Source organism: Eretmochelys imbricata, chromosome 1 (assembly GCF_965152235.1).
Source record: "Eretmochelys imbricata isolate rEreImb1 chromosome 1, rEreImb1.hap1, whole genome shotgun sequence".
NCBI lineage: Eukaryota > Metazoa > Chordata > Testudines > Cheloniidae > Eretmochelys > Eretmochelys imbricata.
In genome coordinates, this window is record NC_135572.1 from 270,474,115 (window position 1) to 270,498,399 (window position 24,285).

At 45.3% G+C, this 24,285-nt stretch overlaps 2 protein-coding genes across 2 annotated transcripts in view; both read left to right on the forward strand.

Moving 5' to 3' along the window:
• Positions 1–932, forward strand: part of GUCY2C (guanylate cyclase 2C) — a 65,989-nt gene extending 65,057 nt beyond the window's left edge. The window contains exon 27 of the mRNA XM_077835435.1: positions 758–932. Within this exon, the coding sequence (XP_077691561.1) occupies positions 758–932 (175 nt within the window). The remainder of the gene's footprint in view (positions 1–757) is intronic.
• Positions 933–18,982: 18,050 nt separating this feature from the next.
• PLBD1 (phospholipase B domain containing 1) overlaps positions 18,983–24,285 on the forward strand; it is a 55,065-nt gene continuing 49,762 nt past the window's right edge. Inside the window, exon 1 of the mRNA XM_077807612.1 lies at positions 18,983–19,095. Within this exon, the coding sequence (XP_077663738.1) occupies positions 19,026–19,095 (70 nt within the window). The 5' untranslated portion in view covers positions 18,983–19,025. The remainder of the gene's footprint in view (positions 19,096–24,285) is intronic.

Below are 24,285 nucleotides of genomic sequence, written 5' to 3' on the forward strand. Positions count from 1 at the left end.
GAGGTTTGTTGTACACACATTCATCTGTGGGCTTAGGAAGTGATATTCCTGGCCTACTTTTTTCAGTACACTTATTTTCTAACTAGGCACTTTTTTAACCTAAAGAAATTTTTAAAAGAGCAGTAGAGAGTATTGTCTTTAGGGTTTTAGCTCTCCCTCTGAAGGTGTGTTTGAAGGTATCCCTCAGACCCTACCCGTTGCTATCTGTGATGTTTGTCTTCACTCTGTGATATGGCACCAGTATGACATATATGGGAATTTTTTAATTGTTCTGCATGGGACCTGCCTGTGAAAATCATATGTGTCCCATGAATTTCTGGCAGAGTGGCAATTCTAAGAATACTACCACTATTTTGAGAGACACCTGCAGCTGAATATTACAGGTACTTAAAACTGGGTCTGGTCACAGAGTCAGAGCCATAGTCCATTTCAACTAGGTTTGTGAATCCAGTTCAGGTTTTTCTCCTCTTCATTCCAAGTAATTTCACAGACTCTACAGGTGGGAGATTGTGATGCTAAAGCAAACTTCCTTGGCAGAGACAATAACCCATATTGTCAGGAACAGTCACAAGTAGATCCTGAATTGGATTTCTATGTCCACTTGAAATAGATTGTGGGCAGAATCAATCTTAGTAGTATATTGAGGGCTTCTGGAAAGATGGTAGGATAGAATTGTCTAAAAATGGCTTGGGAACTGAGGATCATAGTACCTGTATTGCTCGGGTCACTGAAATCTTTCCTCTCCTGCTATTTCCAGGGAGAATCAACAGCGATTGCAAGATGACTTAGCAGGGATGATAACAGAGTCTCTGGGGAAAAGGCAATCTGAAGGGGTCCTGGTCCGTGAGCCTTCCCGGGTGGGCAGCTACCGAAAAGGCACCCTAGAGTACCTGCAGTTGACCACCACAGAAAATTCCACCACCTATCTGTAAAACTGGATGTCTAGTGTGACATAAAAACCATGTACAGGCTATGGAAGATACTACACAGAGGCTGGAGACTGGCACTCTCAGGGAGAGCTGGGGGAAAAAACGAAACTGTTCTCTCTTTGGGAAATGTCTCTACCACTTGACTTTTTATCAGCGAATCAGATAGACCCTTTGCTGTGGTGCCAAAATGTAGTTGCCTCCATGCTTGCTGCATCTTCCCAATCACCTGACTGCTTCACCCATGCACATCCACCCTGATCTGGGGAAAGAGAAAATATCCATTTGAGACTGAAAGATAATTGTCTAATATTTTTTTTAAATGTGATTGGCTGTTCAATGACCCATTTCCCAATGTCTTCTCTGTAGAGTCTTAATTTATCGTGATTTAAAACTTTGTGTTTAACTGTCAATTTTTTATTTGGAAAGAAGTGCCTGTATATATTTTTGAAAATATTTAAAATGTATGTAGATATGGACCTGGATATTTTGCAATTTTGTAATTTCCCCACTGTATATTCTCAAGTGTTTTGTTTAGTCAAATTAATCTAGCTCAAAAAATGGTGCCTCCACTGTTTCTCTAAGGAGAATATTCCAAAGTTTGGATGGTTTCTGAAGCATATCTGAATCTCTTGGGTCTACAGAATTAAGTTGGAAATCTTGCAAAAACTGGCTCTGTCATAGTATTTCGCTACTTCTGCTTCTGGCCCCAAAACCAGAAACACATAAACCACTGCAAACATTAAAAATAAAACATAACGGAACATAACATAACTTAAAGAGTTTCATTTCAACTTTTGGGTGAAGTTTCATGGGTGAGCATTTTGTTTGGATTTTATCTGAGCTGGCTCAACCATATGCTAAAATCAACACTTGATATTAATTATCCACTTTAGCAAAGAGACAAAATACAGATGTGTAACAGAGGAGACAACTGGCATTTCACTGAAGAAATAATCACTAGCAAGCAAGATTTTGGCAAATGACTTTCTCTACATAAGTGGCTTTCAAACTGTGGTCCATGGACTTGTAAATGACCTGTATGCAAATGGTTGTCTGCAGGGTTGCTTCTGTAACAGTGGTGAAGCATTAGTCAGTATTCAAACAATGAAGCTTACTGCTTGAGCTGTCATTCAGTCTAGCACTCTTATTGTTGGAGACCCCAGGGCATGGCCACTAGTTAAGTCAAAAAAATAAAAGGCCATAAGGGTCAAGGAAGTCTCCCTGCTGTAGGCCTCAGGGCTTCTTTTCAACCTCCCTTAATAAAACTCAGGCCTGGCTGGTTTAAGTAAGCTCTTTTGCTCTTAAAATAATGTTGCAGCCGCAAATAATGCCTCATAGTATAAGGCTTGCTAACGCCAAGTTAAAAATAACAAAAAAAAAAACAGCTACAAAGCCAAACAAAATGTGCTGGTTGTTTAAGTTGCTAAAAATGCTTATTAAAGGTTGCAAAAAATAAACATTATTATAACCCATATAAAACAGGCAAAGTATTTATGCAAAGTTTTAATTGGCTAATGTGTAGCGCAGTAGCATTAAAAAATATAAAAGTGTGTGTAATAACCTGCTCTAATGTGCAGGATTTGAGATTCTATTCTCCCTGTACCTTGTTTGCAGCTGCAAATAAACTTTCTGCTTCTCCACCCCGTTGTGTTTATTGGGTAACGCACACTGGGCAACAAACCCCTGCTGTTGTTTGCCTCTGGCACTGGGTGCCGGCAACAGCTTTTGGCGTCCCTGGGTGGGCGTAAGGCTGCAATTTAGCCTTGCCCGAATCCCTTCCGGCGGTCAAGGATTGCAGCGACAACCGACGCCCAGCGCGCACCGGTGAGTTCATCGGGGGCCTCAAAAAAAACGCAGTACCTCTATAATAACAATAAAAAAACAAAAATAAAAATATCAAAAAAACCCAAATCATCCTACCCCCAAAACCCCAAGTAAAAATGCGGGTAAAAAATAAAAAAATTAATTTTCTAGTAAACTCTAAAGCAGCACAAACTGCTATAAATCAACCCCTTCAGTTGCCAGTAGCAGACTCACTGTGATGGGCGCCACAAGCAAAAATACCAAGCAAAGCTCTTAAAAAACCCCGAGGTCACGGTGCAGCCTTGTCCATCCCTTAACCCTGCCACCCTCTTACCAAAAACTAAAAAACAAAAACATAACTATTTAAAAATCATAAATGCCCAATATTCTAGCCGCCCAAACTTTAAAAATGTGCCCCTCCCAAATGCAAATTATAAGTGGTACACTAATAGTAGCAGCATAGTAATAAATAAGCAAAAAAAAAGCGGGTTATGCTATTGTAACCCTCAATAACACCATAAAAGCTAAAAGTTTGCCCACTAAGACCTCTGCCCAGTTGGCTAAGCTAGTGGCCCTGACCCGTGAACTCAAACTGTCCCAAAAAAAAAAAGGTCAATATTTTCACTAATTCCAAATATGCTTTTGGTGTGCTGCATGCTCATGCTGGCCTGTAAGAACAAAAAAAAATGCTAACAGCCCAAGGCTCCCCAGTCAAGTACGGGCCCCAAATTCTACAGCTTCTAAAGGCAGTGCAACTCCCCTTGGAAGTGGCAGTAGTACACTGTAAGGCCCATCAAAAAAAAAAATCAAAATATAACCAGGAGTAATGACAGGGCATATAAAAAGACAAAGCATGCTGCCACCCTGATGTCCCCTCAAACTAAAAACACCTATATGCATGCCCTTATCCCATCAGTAAGGGAGCTCCCAACCCCTCAGTATTCTTAAAAAAAAAAACCAGCTAGCTAACAAACTTAATCTCCAAAAAAAAAAAAAAAAATGGCTTCATTCCCCAGAAAAAAAAGTCCTCTTACCAAAAGGCCTAATCCTGCCAATATTACAAAATTACATTAAACCACTCGTGCTGGCAAAAAGGCACTTATCCAACTAATAAAAAAGTACTTTATAACCTCCAGACTCAGACCCCTGGCTGCCCAGGTACAGGCAAAATGCCTAGTCTGTCAAAAAAATAACCCCCGACCAAAACACCCAGTGCCACCAGGGGCCCTGGAACCCACTCCAGGCCCCAGACGGGTGTAGCAAATAAACTTTACTAAGTTTCCCCGGACCCAAGGGTTCAAATATCTCCTTGTCATAGTAAATAAATTCAGCAAATGGCCAAAAGCCTTTCCATTTCGCAATTGCACTGCCAAAACAGTGGCTCTCAAGTTTGTTAAAAAAATCATTCCTCGCTTTAGACTTCCCCAGTAAATAAAATCTAACAATAAAACACACTTCACGTCAAAAATCGTCCAAATCATCTCAGACGCCTTACAAATTCCCTAAAAACTCCATACACCCTAAAAGCCGCAAGCCAGTAAAGTAGTAAAACAAACCAACCAGACCCTTAAGCAACATCTCTCAAAAGTATGCCAAAAAGCCTCGCTAAGGTGGCCTAACGCTCTGCCCCTAGTTCTGCTCCGCATCCGTGCTCTCCCAAAAAGTAAATTAGGGCTCAGTCCCTTTAAAGCTATATTTAAAAAAACATGGGTTATAAATAATACACCAGTTGCATCAAAATAAAAATTAAAATTAAAAAATGGGTTTCGGTCTCAGTATATATATTCCCTGTCTGCTGTTCTTTTGTCTCTTCACAGGTATACTAAAAATTCCCAGCCTCTACCCTTAAACTCACCCATCCACTCCCTGCAGCCTGGTAATTCAGTGCTCGTATGTACCTAAAAAAACAAGCCCCTCCAAAAAAAGTAAAAAAAAACCCTATACTGTCCTGGTAGTCTCCCATATGGCAACAAAAGTAAAAAAACCACAAAAATTAAATTCATTATACCTAGCTAAAAGCGGTGTCAAAACCCCCCCACCCCCCCCCCCGGCTAAAAGGTAAACTGTGCATTCAGCCCCCTCCACTAAAAATCTTAAACTAAAATTACTATTCAAATGGCAGCCCGCCGGGAAGGCAAAAAAAATAAATAAAAAAGCATTCATCAACAAACTAAAAAAAATTGGCTGGGCTCTTTATTTTCTGGTTAAAGCCTTTCCTTGTAACTAAGTAAATTGTTTAGCCTATAATTTAAGCTTTTTTTCCTGTATTAATCATATTATGTTTACTGTGTTGTATGTAATCCTGTGTAAAAATGCTTATTTTGCATAGCTTTAAAAATTTTAATTTTATGCATAGCCCACTAGTAAGCAATAAAAATAAAAAAACTCAAGCAACAAAAATAAGCATTCTCAAAAAAAAAAATTATTAAAAACCCCAGGGTGTGGCCAATAGTTAAGTCAAAAAAATAAAAGGCCATAAAAATCAAAAAAGTCCCCCTGCTGTAGGCCTACGGGCTTCTTTTCAACCCCCCCTTAATAAAACTCAGGCCTGGCTGCTTTAAGTAAGCTCTTTTGCTCTTAAAATAATGTTGCAGCCGCAAATAATGCCTCATAATATAAAGTTTGCTAACGCCAAATTAAAAATAACAAAAGAAACAGCTACAAAGCCAAACAAAATGTGCTGGTTGTTTAAGTTACTAAAAATGCTTATTAAAAGTTGCAAAAAATAAACATTATTATAACCCATATAAAAAAAGCAAAGTATTTATGCAAAGTTTTAATTAGCTAACGTGTAGTACAGTAACATTAAAAAATATAAAAGTGTGTGTAATAACCTGCTCTAATGTGCAGGATTTGAGATTCTATTCTCCCTGTACCTTGTTTGCAGCTGCAAATAAACTTTCTGCTTCTCCACCCCGTTGTGTTTATTGAGTAACGCATACCGGGCAACAAACCCCTGCTGTTGTTTGCCTCTGGCACTGGGTGCCGGCAACATTATGGTTTCCAGAAACTTCTTTGACTAAGGAAATGCTTTCTAAAACAATAGCAACCCCAAACTTGTTCCTTGAGCAGCTGCTTTATGTCTTTCTTGATCATGTATTTCTTTGATTTAAGTCCAACAGTGATTTTTTTTTTTAAACATAAAAATTGAAGGTGGAGCGAACATACATCAGGACAGAATTGAAGTGCTAAGTTTCCTGGAAAAATGAGAGCAGTAGCCAGGGCTGCAGGCATCAAGGGATCATATTAATGTAAAATCCTACACTCAGGAAGAAGAAATACACACCACAGAAACAACTTGGGTATATAACCAAGCAAACATATGGACCAGATTGAACTAAATTGTAATATTGTATTCTGACTACTATTTTTAAATTACTTTTCTTCCCTGTATTAAGCATTATAGTTGCTACAGGGAATGGGGAGGACTTGGATGAAAATGGAAGAAGGTAGGAGGTCCAAAAGATGGCTTGTCCATAGTTCCAAAATAATAAAAATAAAAATTGAGAACCGTTGCCCTGCACTTCTGTTTGGCTCCTTATTAAATTAGTTTTAAGTGGGTGAGCAAAAGGGTACGCTCCCTTACTTTAAAGTAGTAGTTTAAATGCCCTGTCTTTCTAAGATGGATCTTTTTCAGTCTTGAAATATTAACAAAGATAATTACAACACATCCTCCCCCTGTCCCAATTTTGCTGCCTATTCACAAATCTTCATGTGCATGTCTGCACTCCCTGAATGGCCAAAAATTTCTGCAAGCTGGTATAATATACTGGCTATCTGACACCACTCTACTTGGTGGAATATCTGACCTGTTTAAGTCTGCATAACCAAATCACACTCTGGTGTCTAGATCACTCAGGACAGAAAAGGTCTAATGTTATTATACTAAACAGAGATTCTCCCTTAACTCAAGTTGCAATGGACTATGTTTTTGGAGATAAATATTATGGGTTCCATCCCCGATGCCTTTCATGTACAGGTTCGCACAGACCCCATATTTGCAGCCACCAATGTATTACATTTACAGTCCCTAAATGCAGTTTTTATTAGACCTCTCCTCTCATGCACGGTTGGGGTCATTAATTCCTGCATAAGTCCTTTGATTTAAATAGTTACACCACTGATGAATCAGTTGGAATGTGTTATTGTGTGTCTCCTGTCCACATATTCCAGTCCTGTGCATTTCCTTTCCACATATATCAAGGCAAATTCATATTCATTTACCCTCACTTAAAAATATGCACTGTTTCTAATTTGAATTTGTCTAGCTTCAACTTCCAACCACTGGATCTTGTTATGTCTTTGCTAGATCAGAGTGCCTTCTACTACCAGAAATCTTCTCCCTTTCTGCTATTTCAACCCCAAATTTCTCCCTGCTTGTTTTAAAAACAAACTGCAAGGCATTGCATTCCAAATGGCTTAGTGAGACATTCTTCTGCCCCACAACTGGAGAAGATTTTGGTTGCACCTTTCACTTGCTCATTTGAAGTCATCTCACCAAATACCACCTACAGCTGTCTTTGATCAGCGTGAGAGCCTTGTGTTTTGGTTAATGAGCATCTACATTTCTTTCTATTGAGTTTGTACATCTGCACTTCATGTTCATAACAGCATTGCTTGTCTGTATTCCCTTTCCATTTGTGCATCACCTGCAATCCCGCTGGCCATGTTCATCTCTGTATACATTCTGTGTTATGGCATATCTTCATGGATTGAAGATAGTCTGTGGTGCTGTTATGTAGCTCTATGGGTAATTGATTCCAAACCTATCTCAGCACAACTAACATTAGAACACAGTGGCTTCTTAAACATAATACCTTGCTATGGGTTTGATTAAAGTAAATGAGGAACAAATGAATATTCTGCGCCCAACACAGCACTACAGGCCCTTCACTTGGAGATCCTAGAAAATATAGGGAAACCAAAGGAAAGACTAAAACCTGAAATGTTTTCCTTGCTAATAGAACTGCAGTAATCTCCTGTATGATGATCTGAGAGGAATGCAGAGAGAGGTGTTGAAAGGAAAGAGCAGCTAGACGCTGCATGTCCTTTATCACCCTGACGATAGTTCCAACCGTGTTTTAAAACTTTTCTGCTATGACAATCAGCTGTAAATCACATATTGGAGCTAAACATAGATATATATTTAACTCATTTAAATATTCCTTCCTTGCCAGTAATGTCAAATGGAGAGAGCATGTGATAAAAGTGAATTTTTCATTTTATGAAGCATGTTTCATAAATGAAAAATCATGAAATATTTGTTTTCAGGCAAACCTAGCACTTATGCATTCAGCCTTAGACATTAGAACTAATTTTATTGAAGGAGGAAGAGTTAGCCACTGCACTGGGGGTTTATCCTCACCTCTTTTTAAGAAGCACTCTGGGACCTTTACCTTTCAACTAGAATAGCAACAAGGACAAAACAGTTTTGCACAAGGATGGTATATTTAGTAGTGCTGCATCCCTGCTACTGCTACAGTACTGCAATATGAGCTTTGGGCATGAGCCCAAGCCTTGGTGTGTGACTTGAATGAGAGCTCACCTGACCCAGATATGAAAGAGCTACCACACAAACTACAGTGACAACCTTTAAAAGAGTCCTGGTAAGAATGGCAATACTAGTTCAGACCAATGGTCCATCTAGTGGTCAGTGCCAGATGCTTCAGATAGAGTGAACAGAACAGGGCAATTTATGAAGTGATCCATCTCCTGACATTCCAGTGCCAGCCTCTAGCAGTTAGAGGTTTAGGGACTCCCAGAATATGGGGTTGAGTCCCTGACCATTTTGACTAATAGCCGTTGATGGACCTATCCTCCATGAACTTCTCTCTTTTTTAAACTCAGTTATAGTTTAGACTGTCATAACATCCCCTGGCAATGAGTTCCACAAGTTGACTTTAAACCTGCTGCCTCTTAATTTCATGGGGTGACCTCTGGTTTGTGTGTTATGCAAAGGAGTAAATAACACTTCCTTATTCACATTCTCCACACCCTTTATGATTTTATAGACCTGTATCATATGTTCCTCACTCATCTCTTTTCTAAGATGAAGAGTTCCAGTCTTTTTAATCCTCACATGGAAGCTGCTCCATATCCCTGATAATTTACATTGCTCTTCTCTGTACTTTTTCCAATTCTAATATATCTTTTTTTTGCACGCAGTATTCAAGGTGTGGGCATGTATTAACAGCTGCTTTAGAACATCAGGAGGAATACTCAAAATAGGACAAGAAAGTCTACAGGATCTACAAGTAATCTGGATTGCAGGGGGCAGAGGAGGGATGCTGCTGCTTTATCATCTCGCCTTCTGAGGCATGACCATGTTGGACATATTTTTTTAGCAGCATAAGGAACTGGTCTTTCTTTGATGGAAAATGTGTGGTCTCACAGGGCATGGCCTCATTCTTGTAATAAATACATTGTTATATTGCGTGCTTTTCTGACAGCCACTTTGTGGTTCTTGAACGTACCTGGAAGCGATGGGTTAAAATGGCACCTATTGGAACTAGGTGCTATGGGCCATTGGATGAAGCAGCAAGTCCGAGGCATAACAGCATGACCCACGCAACATATAGGAAATTGCTGCTGTGATGAATCTGCCTCTGGCAGGAAGAGCAAGGATTTAGGATTGGAAGACAAGCATCCATAGGGGAAGCTGAAGAGAGGCCAGCCCTAATCCCAGCAGTGGGAAGAATGGTATAGAGAAGGGGTTTTCAACCTTTTTCTTCCTGAGGTCCCCCTCAAATGCTATAAAAATTCCTTGGCCCGTCTGTGCCACAACTGTTTTTCTGCATATCCAGTAGCTTAAAAGCCAGGGTCAGCATTAGGGGATAGCAAGCAGGGCGACCGCCTGGAGCCCCATACCATAGGGGGCGCAGTGAAGTTTTGTTGCTCAGACTGTGGCGTCAACCCTGCGCGGTGGGACTCAGGCTTCAGCTTCCTGGCCTAAGCCCCAGCGTTTCCAATGCTAGTCCTCCTCTCTGGTTTACTTTGATGGCCCCCACAGGGGCATCAGACCCCAGATGGTGAATCACTGGTATTGAGTAGACAATAGGGCATGAGACACTAAAGACAGTTGATCTTGGTTCATTTCCTAGGTCAGAGGCTTCCCCTGTGACCTTGGGCAAGTCGATTCACCCTGTAACGAGCTCCCACCTGTTGCCGGTGTTGCCGGCACTCAGTGCCGAGAGGCTAAACAACAGCTGGGGTTGGTTCACTACCCGGTGTGCTACACCCAATAATCACAACGGGGTGGAGAAGCAGAAAAGTTTATTTGCAGCTGCAAAAAGGTACAGGGAGAATAGAATCTCAAATCCTGCACCCAGAGCAGGAAGTTACACAGGCTTTTATACATCCTTTTTCCCAGCATACTTATCCAATAGCAAGCTGCCCTAAGTATCCATATAGCCAGCCAATCCAGTTCCCAGCTAGTTCCCTTGTTCTCTGTATCATTTGTTAAACCATACATAAAGCTGCTTTAGTCAGCATCGTTCTTCCATATCTGCCCTGTTCGGCCTTGCTTAGTTTCAGACAGTCTGACTCTGCAACAACATATTGTTGCAGATCCTCAGCATAACTGCTGTGAGTGCCTCCAGGTGGGGGCGGAGGGGGGCGGGCAAGGACACTTGGGCCTCGTACGCAGAGCTGCTGCGAGTGCCTCCAGGCGGGAGCGGGGGGCCAAGGACACCTGGGCCTAGTGTGAGGGGGCTTCATCGACACTCGTGGTCTTCCATCCCCTCAAGTTACCTAGTGGCCATGCTCCAGTGTCCCCAACAACTTCCTCCTTTGAGAACACTCAACAACCTTGGCTCTGAGTTTTCTCACTTGGGCTACTTATTTCTTTACAAATAGGACTTTGCATAAGCACTTTGTGATAGCCCTGAAGAGAATGACTTATTAACTTTTGCAAAAGGGCCCTGACACATGATACTGCACAGCATAATACCAGTAATACAAGCAATACAGGAAAGAGAAGTTTCAATAACAGGCTAAATAAACCACCAAGCCAAAACGACAAACCCCAGCCTGAAAACAAGGTTTGCAACCAATCGCTCTCTGGGGCGGCATAGGCCACCTGTGCTCTGGCTCGGGCATGGGCCTCAGCCTGTACCACCTTTTCATAGATTTCATAACTGCTATCATTTAAATATATACAACATTGGGGCCCGACGAGGGCACAAACCCCTCCTTGGGATGCCAAGAGATAGTCCAAAGCCAGCCTGTTTTGGAGGGAAAACGTCCTGAGCTGCTGTACCTCTTTATTTAATGTTTTTACTGCTGACCCTAAATCACTAACCGAGTCCTCTAACTCGAAGGCAACTTTCTCAAGTACCATTTGCAGCCTTACAGTATAGCGGCCTATGCATGCCATGGCTGGCCCAGTAAACAGTGGCACTATTCCCAGTACAGAGCACCCTACAAGCTTCTCGGTTGTGAGGGAATTCTTCATATTGCCCTCCAATGCCGTAGTCAGTCGCCGCAGGGTCTTTTCTCGTGACTCAACAGAGGTATTTCGGGCATTTCTAATCTTTCCTTTGGGCAGTGTGGCAGTTATGGAAAGAAGAGGAACTCCATGAGCTATATAACAGCTACCTGTCCAGTTGGCTGGCAGCACCTTGTAAGCCTTTTGGCCACATACAAAATAGTGACCCTGTAGGGCCCAGTAAGGACTGTTTCTTAAGGGGATTCCTGGGATATTTAAGGCTGCTTTGGCTGCTTTTCCAAACAGTTCATATGCCCCTAAGGGGGCATCCCATCCTCCTGATTGGGTACAAGTGGGGGCGTTTCTAATTGTGCCGTTCAAATTACACTCGCCATAGGGACCACTACAAACCCATCATTGGCTTGCTACATTGGAGATATTAACTGGACGGCAAGTTATATTTCCAAACCTTTCTTTTGTGGTAAGATTATTTGTAAGAGTTTCCCTAAAAGAGGAGGAACCATTACACCCACACTGTTGGCCTCCCCTTTTGGTCTTTATCCAATACCCATCAGCCCACTGTGTAATAACAAAGGAGCTTTTTCCCACAGGACGCCCATAGTGATCAGATTGGCTTCGGGTAAAACATAACACTTCCTCAGTGAGTACTGCAACTGAATACTCCTGGTCCTGTTAGGTGGCTTGCTGTAAAGAGGTCTTATTCCAGAACGGCGAGTCCGTTCTTTCCTGCTCTTTGGTGGCGGCTAATTCTGCTAGGGTCAGGGGCAGCATGTCAAGGGGCATTCCCGTTTTGGGGAACAGTGGATTGGAGCACATACCCAGCAATCAGTCTGGTTTGTTAAATGAGCAACATTGTGCGCAAGCGAAACAAAGGAGTTATGCTCCCGATATGCACAGTTTGGAAATAACAGTACAGAGAAAAACAATGTTACCCAATTAATTATCACCAGAGTCTTCCCAACCCAGGGTCTCCAGTACCTGGGTGGGCCCATTTTAGCGTTAAGGTGCCTGCTATTTGTGTCTTTTAAACAGTAGCTTTAACCCGAGATCGTCACTAGATGAGGAGTCAGCAGGTTGGACGGTCCACTGTTCTGCTGACGTGGGGGCGGGTACCTTCAGACAAGAGTGATGGATCCAGTTCTTGTGTCCCTCGATCTTTGCTGCTGTATGGGAGATCAGCAGGACGGTATAGGGCCCTTTCCACTTTTCCTGGAGAGGCTCATCTTTCCAGGTACGAACAAGCACAGAGTCACCAGGCTGTAAGGAGTGGACGGGAGAGTCCAAGGGGAGAGGCTGGGAATCCTTGTATACCTGTGAAGAGACAAGAGAACAGCAGACAGGGAACACATGTACTGTGACAAAAAAACATTACCCAGCTCCCATTCCCCTGACAGAACCGGGGTGCCATTCATAGGCCATGCCCTTCCAAACATAATTTCAAAGGGACTAAGCCCTAATCTACCCTTAGGGAGAACGCGGATACGAAGTAGGATGAGGGGCAAAGCATCAGGCCATCGCAGTGAGGCTTCTTGGTACACTTTTGAGAGATGCCGTTTAAGGGCCTGATTGGTACGCTTCACTACACCACTGGCTTGCGGTCTCCAGGGCGTATGGAGTTTCCAGGGGATCTGTAAGGCATGTGAGATGCTTTGAATGATTTTTGACGTGAAGTGTGTCCCGTTGTCAGATTCCATCCACGGGGGAGTCCAAAGCGAGGAATGATCTCCTTAACAAACTTGAGGGCCACTGTTCTGGAAGTGCAATTACGGCATGGGAAGGCTTCTGGCCATCCGCTGAACCGATCCGCTATGACAAGGAGATATTTGAACCCTTGGGTCCGGTGAAACTCAGTAAAGTCTATTTGCCACATTTGTCTGGGGCCCAGAGTGGGTTCTAGGGCAGCTGGTGGCACAGGATGTCCCGGTCGGGGGTTATTCTTTTGGCAGACTAAGCAGTCCGCTTGTACCTGGGCAGCCAAGGGTTGGAGTCCGGAAGTGATAAAGTATTTTGCCATTAGCTGGATAAGTGCTTCCCTGCCAGCATGAATGGTTTGATGTAGTTTCTGCAGCACCGGCTGGATCAGGCCCTTTGGTAAGAGGACCTTCCCTTCCGGGGAATGGAGCCATCCCTCCTTTTCCCAGAGACAGAGTTTGTCAGTTAGCTGTCTCTCCTCCCCAGAGTACTGGAAGCTCCCCTACTGATGGGATAAGGGCATGCATATGGACATTCTCAGTCTGAGGGGATGGCAGGGTGGCAGCATGCTTAGCCTCTCTATCTGCCCGGGCGTTACCTCTGGCCACATCTTGGTCTTCCCTTTGATGGGCTTTACAGTGTACCACTGCCACTTCCAAGGGAAGTTGTATGGCTTCTAGGAGCCGGAGGATTTGGGGCCCGTACTTGACTGGGGAGCCTTGGGCTGTCAGCATTCCCCTTTGCTTCCATAGGCCAGCATGAGCATGTAGCACACCAAAAGCATACTTTGAATCAGTAAAAATGTTGACCCGCTTTCCTTTTGACAGTTCAAGTGCACGGGTCAGGGCTATTTGTTCGGCAAGTTGGGCAGAGGTCCCAGCAGGCAAACCTTCAGCTTCCACAGTGTCATGGAGGGTCACAACAGCATAACCCGCCCTCCTTTGCCCATCTATTACAGTACTGCTACCATCAGTGTACCACTCATAAGCTGCATTTGGGAGGGGTACATCCTTTAAATCCGGACGGCTGGAGTACTGGACATCTATGATCTCTAAACAGTCATGTTTGTGTTCCTCTGTTTCTGGCAAGAGGGTGGCTGGGTTAAGGGAGGGGCAAGGCTGTAAGGTGACTTCAGAGTTCTCTAACAGCTTAGCCTGATACCGAGCAATCCGAGCCTGGGTGAGCCAAAGCCCTCCCTTTGCATCCAATAAGGCTCGGACCATATGGGGAGTATAGATTTGCATAACCCCTCCCAATGTTAGCTTCTCGGCTTCCTCAAGCACTAGGGCAGTAGCTGCGACCACCCGTAAACATGCCGGCCAACCCTTTGAAACCTGATCCAGTTGCTTAGAAAAATAAGCCACAGGACGTGTCCATGCTCCTAACAGCTGTGTGAGCACTCCTAGGGCCACCCCCTGAAATGGCTTAGAGAGATCCGGCAGGCCCAGAGCCGGGGCTTCCATCAACTTCCTTTTCAAGATTTTAAATGCCCCGTCAGCCTCTGGGGTCCAATAGAAGGGGTCATGATCCGCTCCTTTTACACAGTCATACAGGGGTTTAGCCCACAGTCCAAACTCTGGGATCCATATCCTGTAAAAGCCTGCCATACCCAGAAATGCCCTGAGCCGCTTACAATTACTTGGGGTAGGAACTTGACAGATAGCTTCCTTTCTTTCACTTGAAAGCTGACGCTCCCCTTGCCGTATGTGAAACCCGAGGTACCGTTCCTCTGGGAGGGCGATTTGAGCCTTACTCCATGCTACCCGATATCCCTGGAGTCCAATAAAATTCAGGAGGCTCACGGTGGCTTTAAGGCAGGGGGTTTGGCCCACAGTGGCAATTAACAAATCATCTACATACTGCAGAAGGAGGGCCTCCGCATTATCCCACTTCTCTAGGTCCCTGGCCAGAGCCTGGCCAAAGAGGGTGGGGGAGTTTTTAAATCCCTGGGCCAACACTGTCCAGCAAAGTTGCTTTTTGACCCTTTTTCGGTCCTCCCACTCGAAGGAGAAAATCTCCTGTGACGGGGTGGCAACTGGGATGGTAAAGAAAGCATCTTTCAGATCGAGGACTGAAAAATGGGTATACTGTCCCCCTGTAGAAGCCAATAAGGTATACGGGTTAGGGACAAGAGGGTGCAGAGTCTTAACCCGTTCATTGACTGCGCTTAGGTCCTGTACCAGCCAATAAGTGCCATCAGGCTTCTGTACTGATAGAATGGGAGTGTTCCAGGCTGACTGACATTCCTGGAGAATACCATACATTAGGAATTGATCTATAGTTTCCTGTAAACCTTCTCTGGCTTCCCTCTTGATTGGATACTGTTTTACTTGCACAGGGCCTTTCCCTGGTATGAGCTGAATAGTAATGGGGGTCTAGTGGGTAGCCTTTCCTGGGATTCCTGATGCCCACACGAGAGGGTACACCTGGTCTTCCCACGGGCTCCATTCTGGGGCTTGCATGGCTGAGGGCTCAACTGCAAGGGTCATGATCCATGCATTCTCAGGGGGTAAGGTAAGGGTTATTTCATCCTCAGTAAAATGCAGGGTGGCACCGAGGCGACAAAGCAGATCCCATCCCAGCAGAGGTGTTGGACACTCAGGGAGGTATACCAGCTTGTGGGATATAGTTCGGTTTCCCAAAGCGCATTCTGCTGGGGCATACACTGGGCACTTGGTGTCCCTGCCTGTGGCTCCCACCACAGTAAGGGAATCTGCTACTGGCAACTGAAGGGGTCGATTTACAGCAGTTCGTGCCGCTCCAGAGTCCACTAAAAAATCTATTTCTGAACTTCTCACCCGCATCTTTACTCAGGGTTCCGGGGGTAGGGTGGTCCGTCTCCCCTGACACCCCTATTCCTGCTCCGCCATCGCCATCATAGATGCACCCCCCTTTTCTTCCTCTTTGGGCACTCATTTTTCCAGTGTCCCTCTTGTCAACACAAGGCACACTGGTTGCGACCCAGTTGTCTCTCCTGCGAGCCTGGACGTTCTTGTCCACGGCCCCTTCCTCCCCGGCCACTTCCCTTAGTGCCGGCCTGTACAGCTGTTACCATCAGTCTCACTTGCTTTCTATCCTTCTCTGTCTCTCTCAGACTATAAGATCGGTTTGCAGTCTCTAAGATTTGTGCCATGGTCATGCCCATTAAATCCTCCTTTTTTTGTAACTTTCTCTTAATATCAGGGGCTGCTCTGCTCGTAAAAAATCCCTTAATAATTGACTCAGTTGCCTGATCATCGGGGTCTGCATTAGTGTTCTGTCGAATTGTGTCCCGAATATGCTGTAGAAAGGCCCCTGGGCTTTCTTTTAAATCCTGCATTACTTCATATGGCTTTGCCCAATTATTATGTCGGACAGCCGAGTGACGGAGTCCACGCAAAAGTAACTCCTTATAGGAGGTAAGGCGGGTCATATCCCCATGATCATTTGGATCCCACCTGGGGTCTGCTCGGGGGACTTGTGCATCCGGGTCAGGGATATTAATACGATCCCGGTCATACCGTTTCTGCGCCTCCTCCCTTCCTTTGGACACAACCTGTTGTCTTTCAACCTCAGACAATAGGGTTCGCAGGAGGATGTTACAATCATCCCAGTCCAGCTTGTGACTACTGAGGCACCTCTCAAAGACTGATATAAACCTGCTTGGGTTGGTGGAAAACTCTCCTGCCTGTGCTTTGAAGGCAGCCAAATCCACAGGATTAAAGGGCACATAAGTATAAACCTGCATAGTCGTCGCCGGACGCCTATCCGATCCAGACCGGGCAACTTTAGTTTCGGTGATTAAGGGGTATAGGCCAACCATTGGGGACTTACAAGGTGTGAGCGTAGGGGCCGAAGGGGACACCGGCTCTGCCATTACAGTGGGGGTGGGAGTCTGGGGACTAACATTAGCTGCTACCGAACCAGTCGGAGTCAGATTACAGTGCTGTAAAATATCCGGTCGAGTACATAAAGTCAGAAACAAATGCGCATACATATGTTCATTCCATTTCCTTGTTCTCTGACAGAACAGGAGTAACTGAAGGATCGTGTTGTAATTAATTGACCCTCCTGGTGGCCACCACTTCTGGTCCTCTATTTGATATTGAGGCCAGTCAACTGTACAGAATCATTTTAATTGGCTCTTAGTCATCGGATCCTCACCAAATACCTTCCAGTTTGCTAGAATGCACTCTAGGGGCGTACACCATGCCCTAATCCCCGAGCTCTGTCTCTGCCCCATACCTACAGGGTAACTCTGGGCGTCCCCAGGTTCCAACAGAGCATACAATCCGGATTTCAAAAGGTTCCTACCTTATCCAAGGGACCGGTTCCTCACCGTCGTCCACAGCTGCTTCTCCACTATATGAGTGCGTTGCACCGTTGTGCCCTCCGGGGTCGATCAAATTGCGTCTCCTCCGAGGCCCCCGATGAACTCACCGGTGCGCGCTGGGCGTCGGCTCTCGCCGCAATCCTCGACCTCCAGGAGGGGTCCGGGCACGGCTAAATAGCAGCCTCGTCGCCCACCCAGGGATGCCAAAAGCTGTTGCCGGCACCCAGTGCTGAGAGGCTAAACAACAGCTGGGGTTGGTTCGCTACCCGGTGTGCTACACCCAATAATCACAACGGGGTGGAGAAGCAGAAAAGTTTATTTGCAGCTGCAAAAAGATACAGTGAGAATAGAATCTCAAATCCTGCACCCAGAGCAGGAAGTTACACAGGCTTTTATACATCTTTTTCCCCAGCATACTTATCCAATAGCAAGCTGCCCTAAGTATCCATATAGCCAGCCAATCCAGTTCTCAGCTAGTTCCCTTGTTCTCTGCATCATTTGTTAAACCATACATAAAGCTGCTTTAGTCAGCATCGTTCTTCCATATCTGCCCTGTTCGGCCTTGCTTAGTTTCAGACAGTCTGACTCTGCAACAACATATTGTTGCAGATCCTCAGCATAACTGCTGCGAGTGCCTCCAGGCGGGAGCGGGGGGCCAAGGACACCTGGGCCTAGTGTGAGGGGGCTTCATCGACACTCGTGGTCTTCCATCCCCTCGAGTTACCTAGTGGCCATGCCCCAGTGTCCCCAACACCGGCACAGAGTGCCCGAGGCAAGCAACAGCTGGGTTCGTTGCCCAGTGTGCGTCGCGCCAATGACCACAATGGGGTGGAGAAGCAGAGAAATTTATTTGGAGCTCCAAATAGGGCGCAGGGAGACTGAGCTGTCTCAACTCCTGCAGCAGTGCAACAGATTCCAGTATACATTTTATACCTTTTCCTACTTCACTACACAAGCTTATGCAACCAATTACCTGTTGCCCCGTACAATACCGTAGCCAATCGGCAAAAGCAGCCAGTTGTGTTTTTTCTCAGTAGCATTGCCCGAGCCTTGCCTTATTTGGTCCTATTTGTTACTAGTTTTTGCTAAACATTTCTGCCTTATCCATCTGTTTCCCAGGCTGAGGCTGGCCTTGGCTGGCGAGCCGTGTGCAAACCTGTCTGTTTGTGCGCTAGCTTCCTCAGTGTTATGCAGGATCACAGAGGGTTCAAGAAGCAAAGGGGCCTTGGTTTATCCGGGCCTAGAGCAGGAAGGCTTCATCGACACTGTGGTCTTCCACCCTCCCGAGTTACCTAGTATAGTGCCCAGTGTCCCCAACACACCTGTAAAATAGGAGCCTTTCTCTCCCCTCCCCCAGCCCATAAGTCCCTTGCTGAGCGTCAGGGCTGAGGATTACACAGGCACCTAGGTAGAGAGACACAAGTGTGAGCAAGGGCTGGTGGGTGGCGCAGCCCTGGGGCTGTTGCGGCGCTGAGGGGCTTGTGTTGGGTGGGTTTTGTGGGGCACGAGCGGAGCGAGCCAGGCAGGGCCTGCCCCGCCCCCGTGTTTGGCGGGAAATGCTGGCCCGAGGCGGGCCCGGGAGCGTCCAGGTGGCGCTGCCGCCCGCCCCCTCTACGGCGGTGCAGTGTCCCCTGGACAAGCCCCCCGCCAAGGCACAGCCCGGGCGGGAGGGCGGCTCCCGGGCAGCGAGTCTGTCCTATGTAGCCGCAGCCTCTCCCCCAGCACAGGGCTCAGCGGACGGGGCGTGAGCCGGCCCCGGGAGGAGGCGGGGGCAGCGGCGGGACCTGCCCTGAGCTGTTCCGAACTTCCCCAAGTCCCGCAGCCGGGAGACGCGGGGAGCAGCATGGCCCGACTCCGCCACGCAGCCTGCTGCTGCTGGGGGCTCATCCTCCTGTGGGCGGCGGCCCGAGCAGGTGAGAGCGGCCCCCTGGCGATAGACAGACACCGCCACTGCCCCGGGGGACGGACAGATTGACCCCCCTCCGGCAGGGAACGGAGGGAGACAGTACACAGCCCCTTCAGCGGGATGGAGAGACAGACAGACACGGGGGCCGTCTGGGGGCCAAACAGATACTGCAGCCCCCACAACCTGTCGGAGTCTGTGCCAGGCACCCAGGGTGGCTTCCCAGCGCAGTGACAGACAGACAGACCCCCGCAGGGCTCCCCCTCCACACCCTGAGCGCAGCGCGGCGCGGCCTCGCCGGGCAAAGGGCTGATCAGTTCCATGGCTCTGCCTGCCTGAGCTCGTCCCTCTGGGTCTTCTCAGCGAGTCACGTTGTATCAGAAAGGCAGCTGGAGCTGGTTTTGTCTGCCACTGACGCCCATAGCTACAAACCCTTCTTGCTGCTTGTGGAGTTACTCTTCTTAATCTTCTTATTTTCTATAATAAACCTCTCAAAGTGGAAGCAGGTGCAAATTCAGTGATTGTGTTGTGCATCTCCAGGTCCATTCCCTAGTGAGCCGATAACTGTGCCCCTTGCTGCCCAGAAGGATCAGCTGAACTGGCATGAAGTCGAGGGTCTAGCCATGATAGGGATGTTTGAGGCAGCCAGGACACATTATAAAGGGATTTAAAACAAACGTCGGTCAAGTCCTTCAGTTCTGATAGGAATTAATGATAGCCGACTGGTAGGCAAGAATAGATGCAGCACTACTTCCAGAGCAGATCATGCCCTGCAGTCCAGAGGGTAGTCAGTACAAAAAAGTTTATTTAGGTGCCCATATTTCCTTGTGTATAGCTAACATACCCAGTGGAGAATAGTGGCTGTAGGCACGAAATATTATAGTAAAGAATATGATACATTACAGTGGTCCCCAACCTTTCTGTGGGAATAGCATATTCCTATTCCCAGAAGACTGTGGTGGGTGCCAGACACTCCGGCGCTGAAATGCCACCGAGAAATGGCAATGCTTCTCGGCGGCATTTCGGCAGCGTGGTGTCCTGCGGGTGCACACAACTACCCCGGCGGGTGCCATTGCACCCGTGGGCACCGCAGTGGGGACCCTGTGATACAATGTTACAATTTGTAACTTTAATGTTCTGATTTGTGGGTGTATAATAAATATTGTCCTTTTAGCCCCAGAAGTGCTACATAAATTAAAGATCTGGTGTTTTGTGTCTGTATATTAACTTGTTGCTTTTACTGTGGTCAGTGGGAAAATATCAGGTTATTTTAAAAAAGTTTCTTGTCTATATTACAAAGACGAGAAGCGATCCTGCACAGAGCTGCTTTTCATTTTATATCTGCATAAGATATTTGTAGCCAAAGTTGTAAGGTTAAAATTAGGTTAATTTAATAACTAAAACTGATGTGAGCTGTAGCTCACGAAAGCTTATGCTCAGATAAATTAGTTAGTCTCTAAGGTGCCACATGTACTCCTTTCCTTTTTGTAAAACTGCTGTAGCACTTTCAAACTCCTTCATGGATTGCTTTGATTTTTCTGCATCCTGTTTATTCTGTCTATTGTCCCACACCCTGGTGACTTCAAAGCCAAGGGTTGGATTTAATTGAGATGTACATTTTTGGTAGCCCTGCAATTTTCTGTAGAACTGGAGCTTCTATTTTAAAAATTAATTTCCCACCTATTTCATTTGAGAAACCTTGCAGATATGAATGAATGCCATGGGTCTAATTGTATGCAGCTAGAAAAAAATAGCCCCTGAGAAGTGTGAACAGTCCTATTAACCTCAGTGGAAATACGAAACGTCGTGATGAGAACAGAAAAGATTATTCAGTAACTGGAAGGAAGGAGGAAAGAGAAACTAAAAGGAAAAGTCTGGTCACTCAGTAACAGACTTAAAGGTGGCAATTTTGCAACAAAGAAGCTTCAAGAGCAGAATCCAACAAGAAACTGCCGAACTAGAATTAATTTGCAAACTCGATACCATTAACTTGGGCTTGAATAGAGATTGGGAGTGGCTGGGTCATTACACAAATTGAATCTATTTCCCCATGTTAAGTATTCTCACACCTTCTTGTCAGCTGTCTGAAATGGGCCATCTTGATTATCACTACAAAAGTTTTTTTTCTCCTGCTGATAATAGCTCATCTTAATTAGCCTCTTAGAGTTGGTATGGCAACTTCCACCTTTTCATGTTCTCTGTATGTATATATATCTTCTTACTATATGTTCCATTCTATGCATCTGAAGTGGGCTCTAGCCCATGAAAGCTTATGCTCAAATAAATTTGTTAGTCTTTAAGGTGGCACAAGTACTCCTGTTCTTTTTGAGGAGAGGAGCAGGAAGTTAAGGCAATAGCCCATGGTATAGAAAATACTATCCAGAGTTCAAATTTGCAAGAAGTAGTCTGACATCTCCCCCAGCACAGGAACAATAGAAATATATCAGTGTAGGAGGCAGGAACTAAATTAGTTTCTTTCTTACCACGGGTTTCAGAGTAACAGCCATGTTAGTCTGTATTCACAAAAAGAAAAGGAGTACTTGTGGCACCCGAGAGACTAGCCAATTTATTTGAGCATAAGCTTTCGTGAGCTACAGCTCACTTCATCGGATGCATACTGTGGAAAATACAGAAGATGTTTTTATACACACAGACAATGAAAAAATGGGTGTTTATCACTACAAAAGGTTTTCTCTCCCCCCACCCTACTCTCCTGCTGCTAATAGCTTATCTAAAGTGATCACTCTCCTTACAATGTGTATGATAATCAAGGTGGGCCATTTCCAGCACAAATCCAGGGTTTAACAAGAACGTCTGAGGAAGGGGGGGGGGAGGGATAAACAAGAGGAAATAGGTTATTTTATAATGACTCAACCATTCCCAGTCTCTATTCAAGCCTAAGTTAATTGTATCCAATTTGCAAATTAATTCCAATTCAGCAGTCTCTCGTTGGAGTCTGTTTTTGAAGTTTTTTTGTTGAAGGATAGTCACTTTGAGATCAGAAATCGAGTGACCAGAGAGATTGAAGTGTTCTCCGACTGGTTTTTGAATGTTATAATTCTTGACATCTGATTTGTGTCCATTTATTCTTTTACGTAGAGACTGTCCAGTTTGCCCAATGTACATGGCAGAGGGGCATTGCTGGCACATGATGGCATATATCACATTGGTGGATGTGTAGGTGAACGAGCCTTTGATAGGGTGCCTGACACGCAGGATTGTCTGGCTGTGTAGACTCCCTCCTCAGGCCCTACGCTACCAGCACTCCCAGCTACCTTTGAGACACAACTGACTTCCTCAGGAAACTACAATCCATCGGTGATCTTCCTGATGACACCATCCTGGCCACTATGGATGTAGAAGCCCTCTACACCAACATTCCACACAAAGATGGACTACAAGCCATCAAGAACACTATCCCCGATAATGTCACGGTTAACCTGGTGGCTGAACTTTGTGACTTTGTCCTTACCCATAACTATTTTACACTTGGGGACAATGTATACCTTCAAATCAGCGGCACTGCTATGGGTACCCGCATGGCCCCACAGTATGCCAACATTTTTATGGCTGACTTAGAACAACGCTTCCTCAGCTCTTGTCCCCTAATGCCTCTACTCTACTTGCGCTATATTGATGACATCTTCATCATCTGGATCCATGGAAAAGAAGCCCTTGAGAAAGTCCACCATGATTTCAACAATTTCCATCCCACCATCAACCTCAGCCTGGTCCAGTCCACACAAGAGATCCACTTCCTGGACACTACAGTGCTAATAAACAATGGTCACATAAACACCACCCTATACCAGAAACCTACTGACCGCTATTCCTACCTACATGCCTCCAGCTTTCACCCTGACCACACCGCACGATCCATTGTCTACAGCCAAGCTCTGCGATACAATCGCATTTGCTCCAACCCCTCAGACAGAGACAAACACCTACAAGATCTCTATCAAGCATTCTTACAACTACAATACCCACCTGCGGAAGTGAAGAAACAGATTGATAGAGCCAAAAGAGTTCCCAGAAGTCACCTACTACAGGACAGGCCTAACAAAGAAAATAACAGAACGCCACTAGCTGTCACCTTCAGCCCCCAACTTAAATCTCTCCAACGCATTATCAAGGATCTACAACCTATCCTGAAGGATGACCCAACACTCTCACAAATCTTGGGAGACAGGCCAGTCCTTGCTTACAGACAGCCCCCCAACCTGAAGCGAATACTCACCGGCAACCACATACCACACAACAGAACCACTAACCCAGGAACCTATCCTTGCAACAAAGCCCGTTGCCAACTGTGCCTACATATCTATTCAGGGGACACCATCACAGGGCCTAATAACATCAGCCACACTATCAAAAGCTCGTTCACTTGCACATCCACCAATGTGATATATGCCATCATGTGCCAGCAATGCCCCTCTGCCATGTACATTGGGCAAACTGGACAGTCTCTACGTAAAAGAATAAATGGATACAAATCAGATGTCAAGAATTATAACATTCAAAAACCAGTCGGAGAACACTTCAATCTCTCTGGTCACTCGATTTCTGATCTCAAAGTGACTATCCTTCAACAAAAAAACTTCAAAAACAGACTCCAAGGAGAGACTGCTGAATTGGAATTAATTTGCAAATTGGATACAATTAACTTAGGCTTGAATAGAGACTGGGAATGGTTGAGTCATCATAAAAAGTAACCTATTTCCCCTTGTTTATTCCTCTCCCCTCCTCCCCCCCCACTGTTCCTCAGACGTTCTTGTTAAACCCTGGATTTGTGCTGGAAATGGCCCACCTTGATTATCATACACATTGTAAGGAGAGTGATCACTTTAGATAAGCTATTAGCAGCAGGAGAGTAGGGTGGGGGGAGAGAAAACCTTTTGTAGTGATAAACACCCATTTTTTCATGGTCTGTGTGTATAAAAACATCTTCTGTATTTTCCACAGTATGCATCCAATGAAGTGAGCTGTAGCTCACGAAAGCTTACGCTCAAATAAATTGTTTAGTCTCTAAGTACTCCTTTTCTTTTTTCTTACCACAGAACAGTGAAAAAAAATCAAGAAACTTTTGCTATAAAATGGATGAGAGTCCAATTTTGTGGGAGGGGTGGTCATAGGAAGAGATGTAAAGCTGTCCTACCTTATCTCAAAGACCTATTTTTCAAAGAACATGAATCATTTGTGT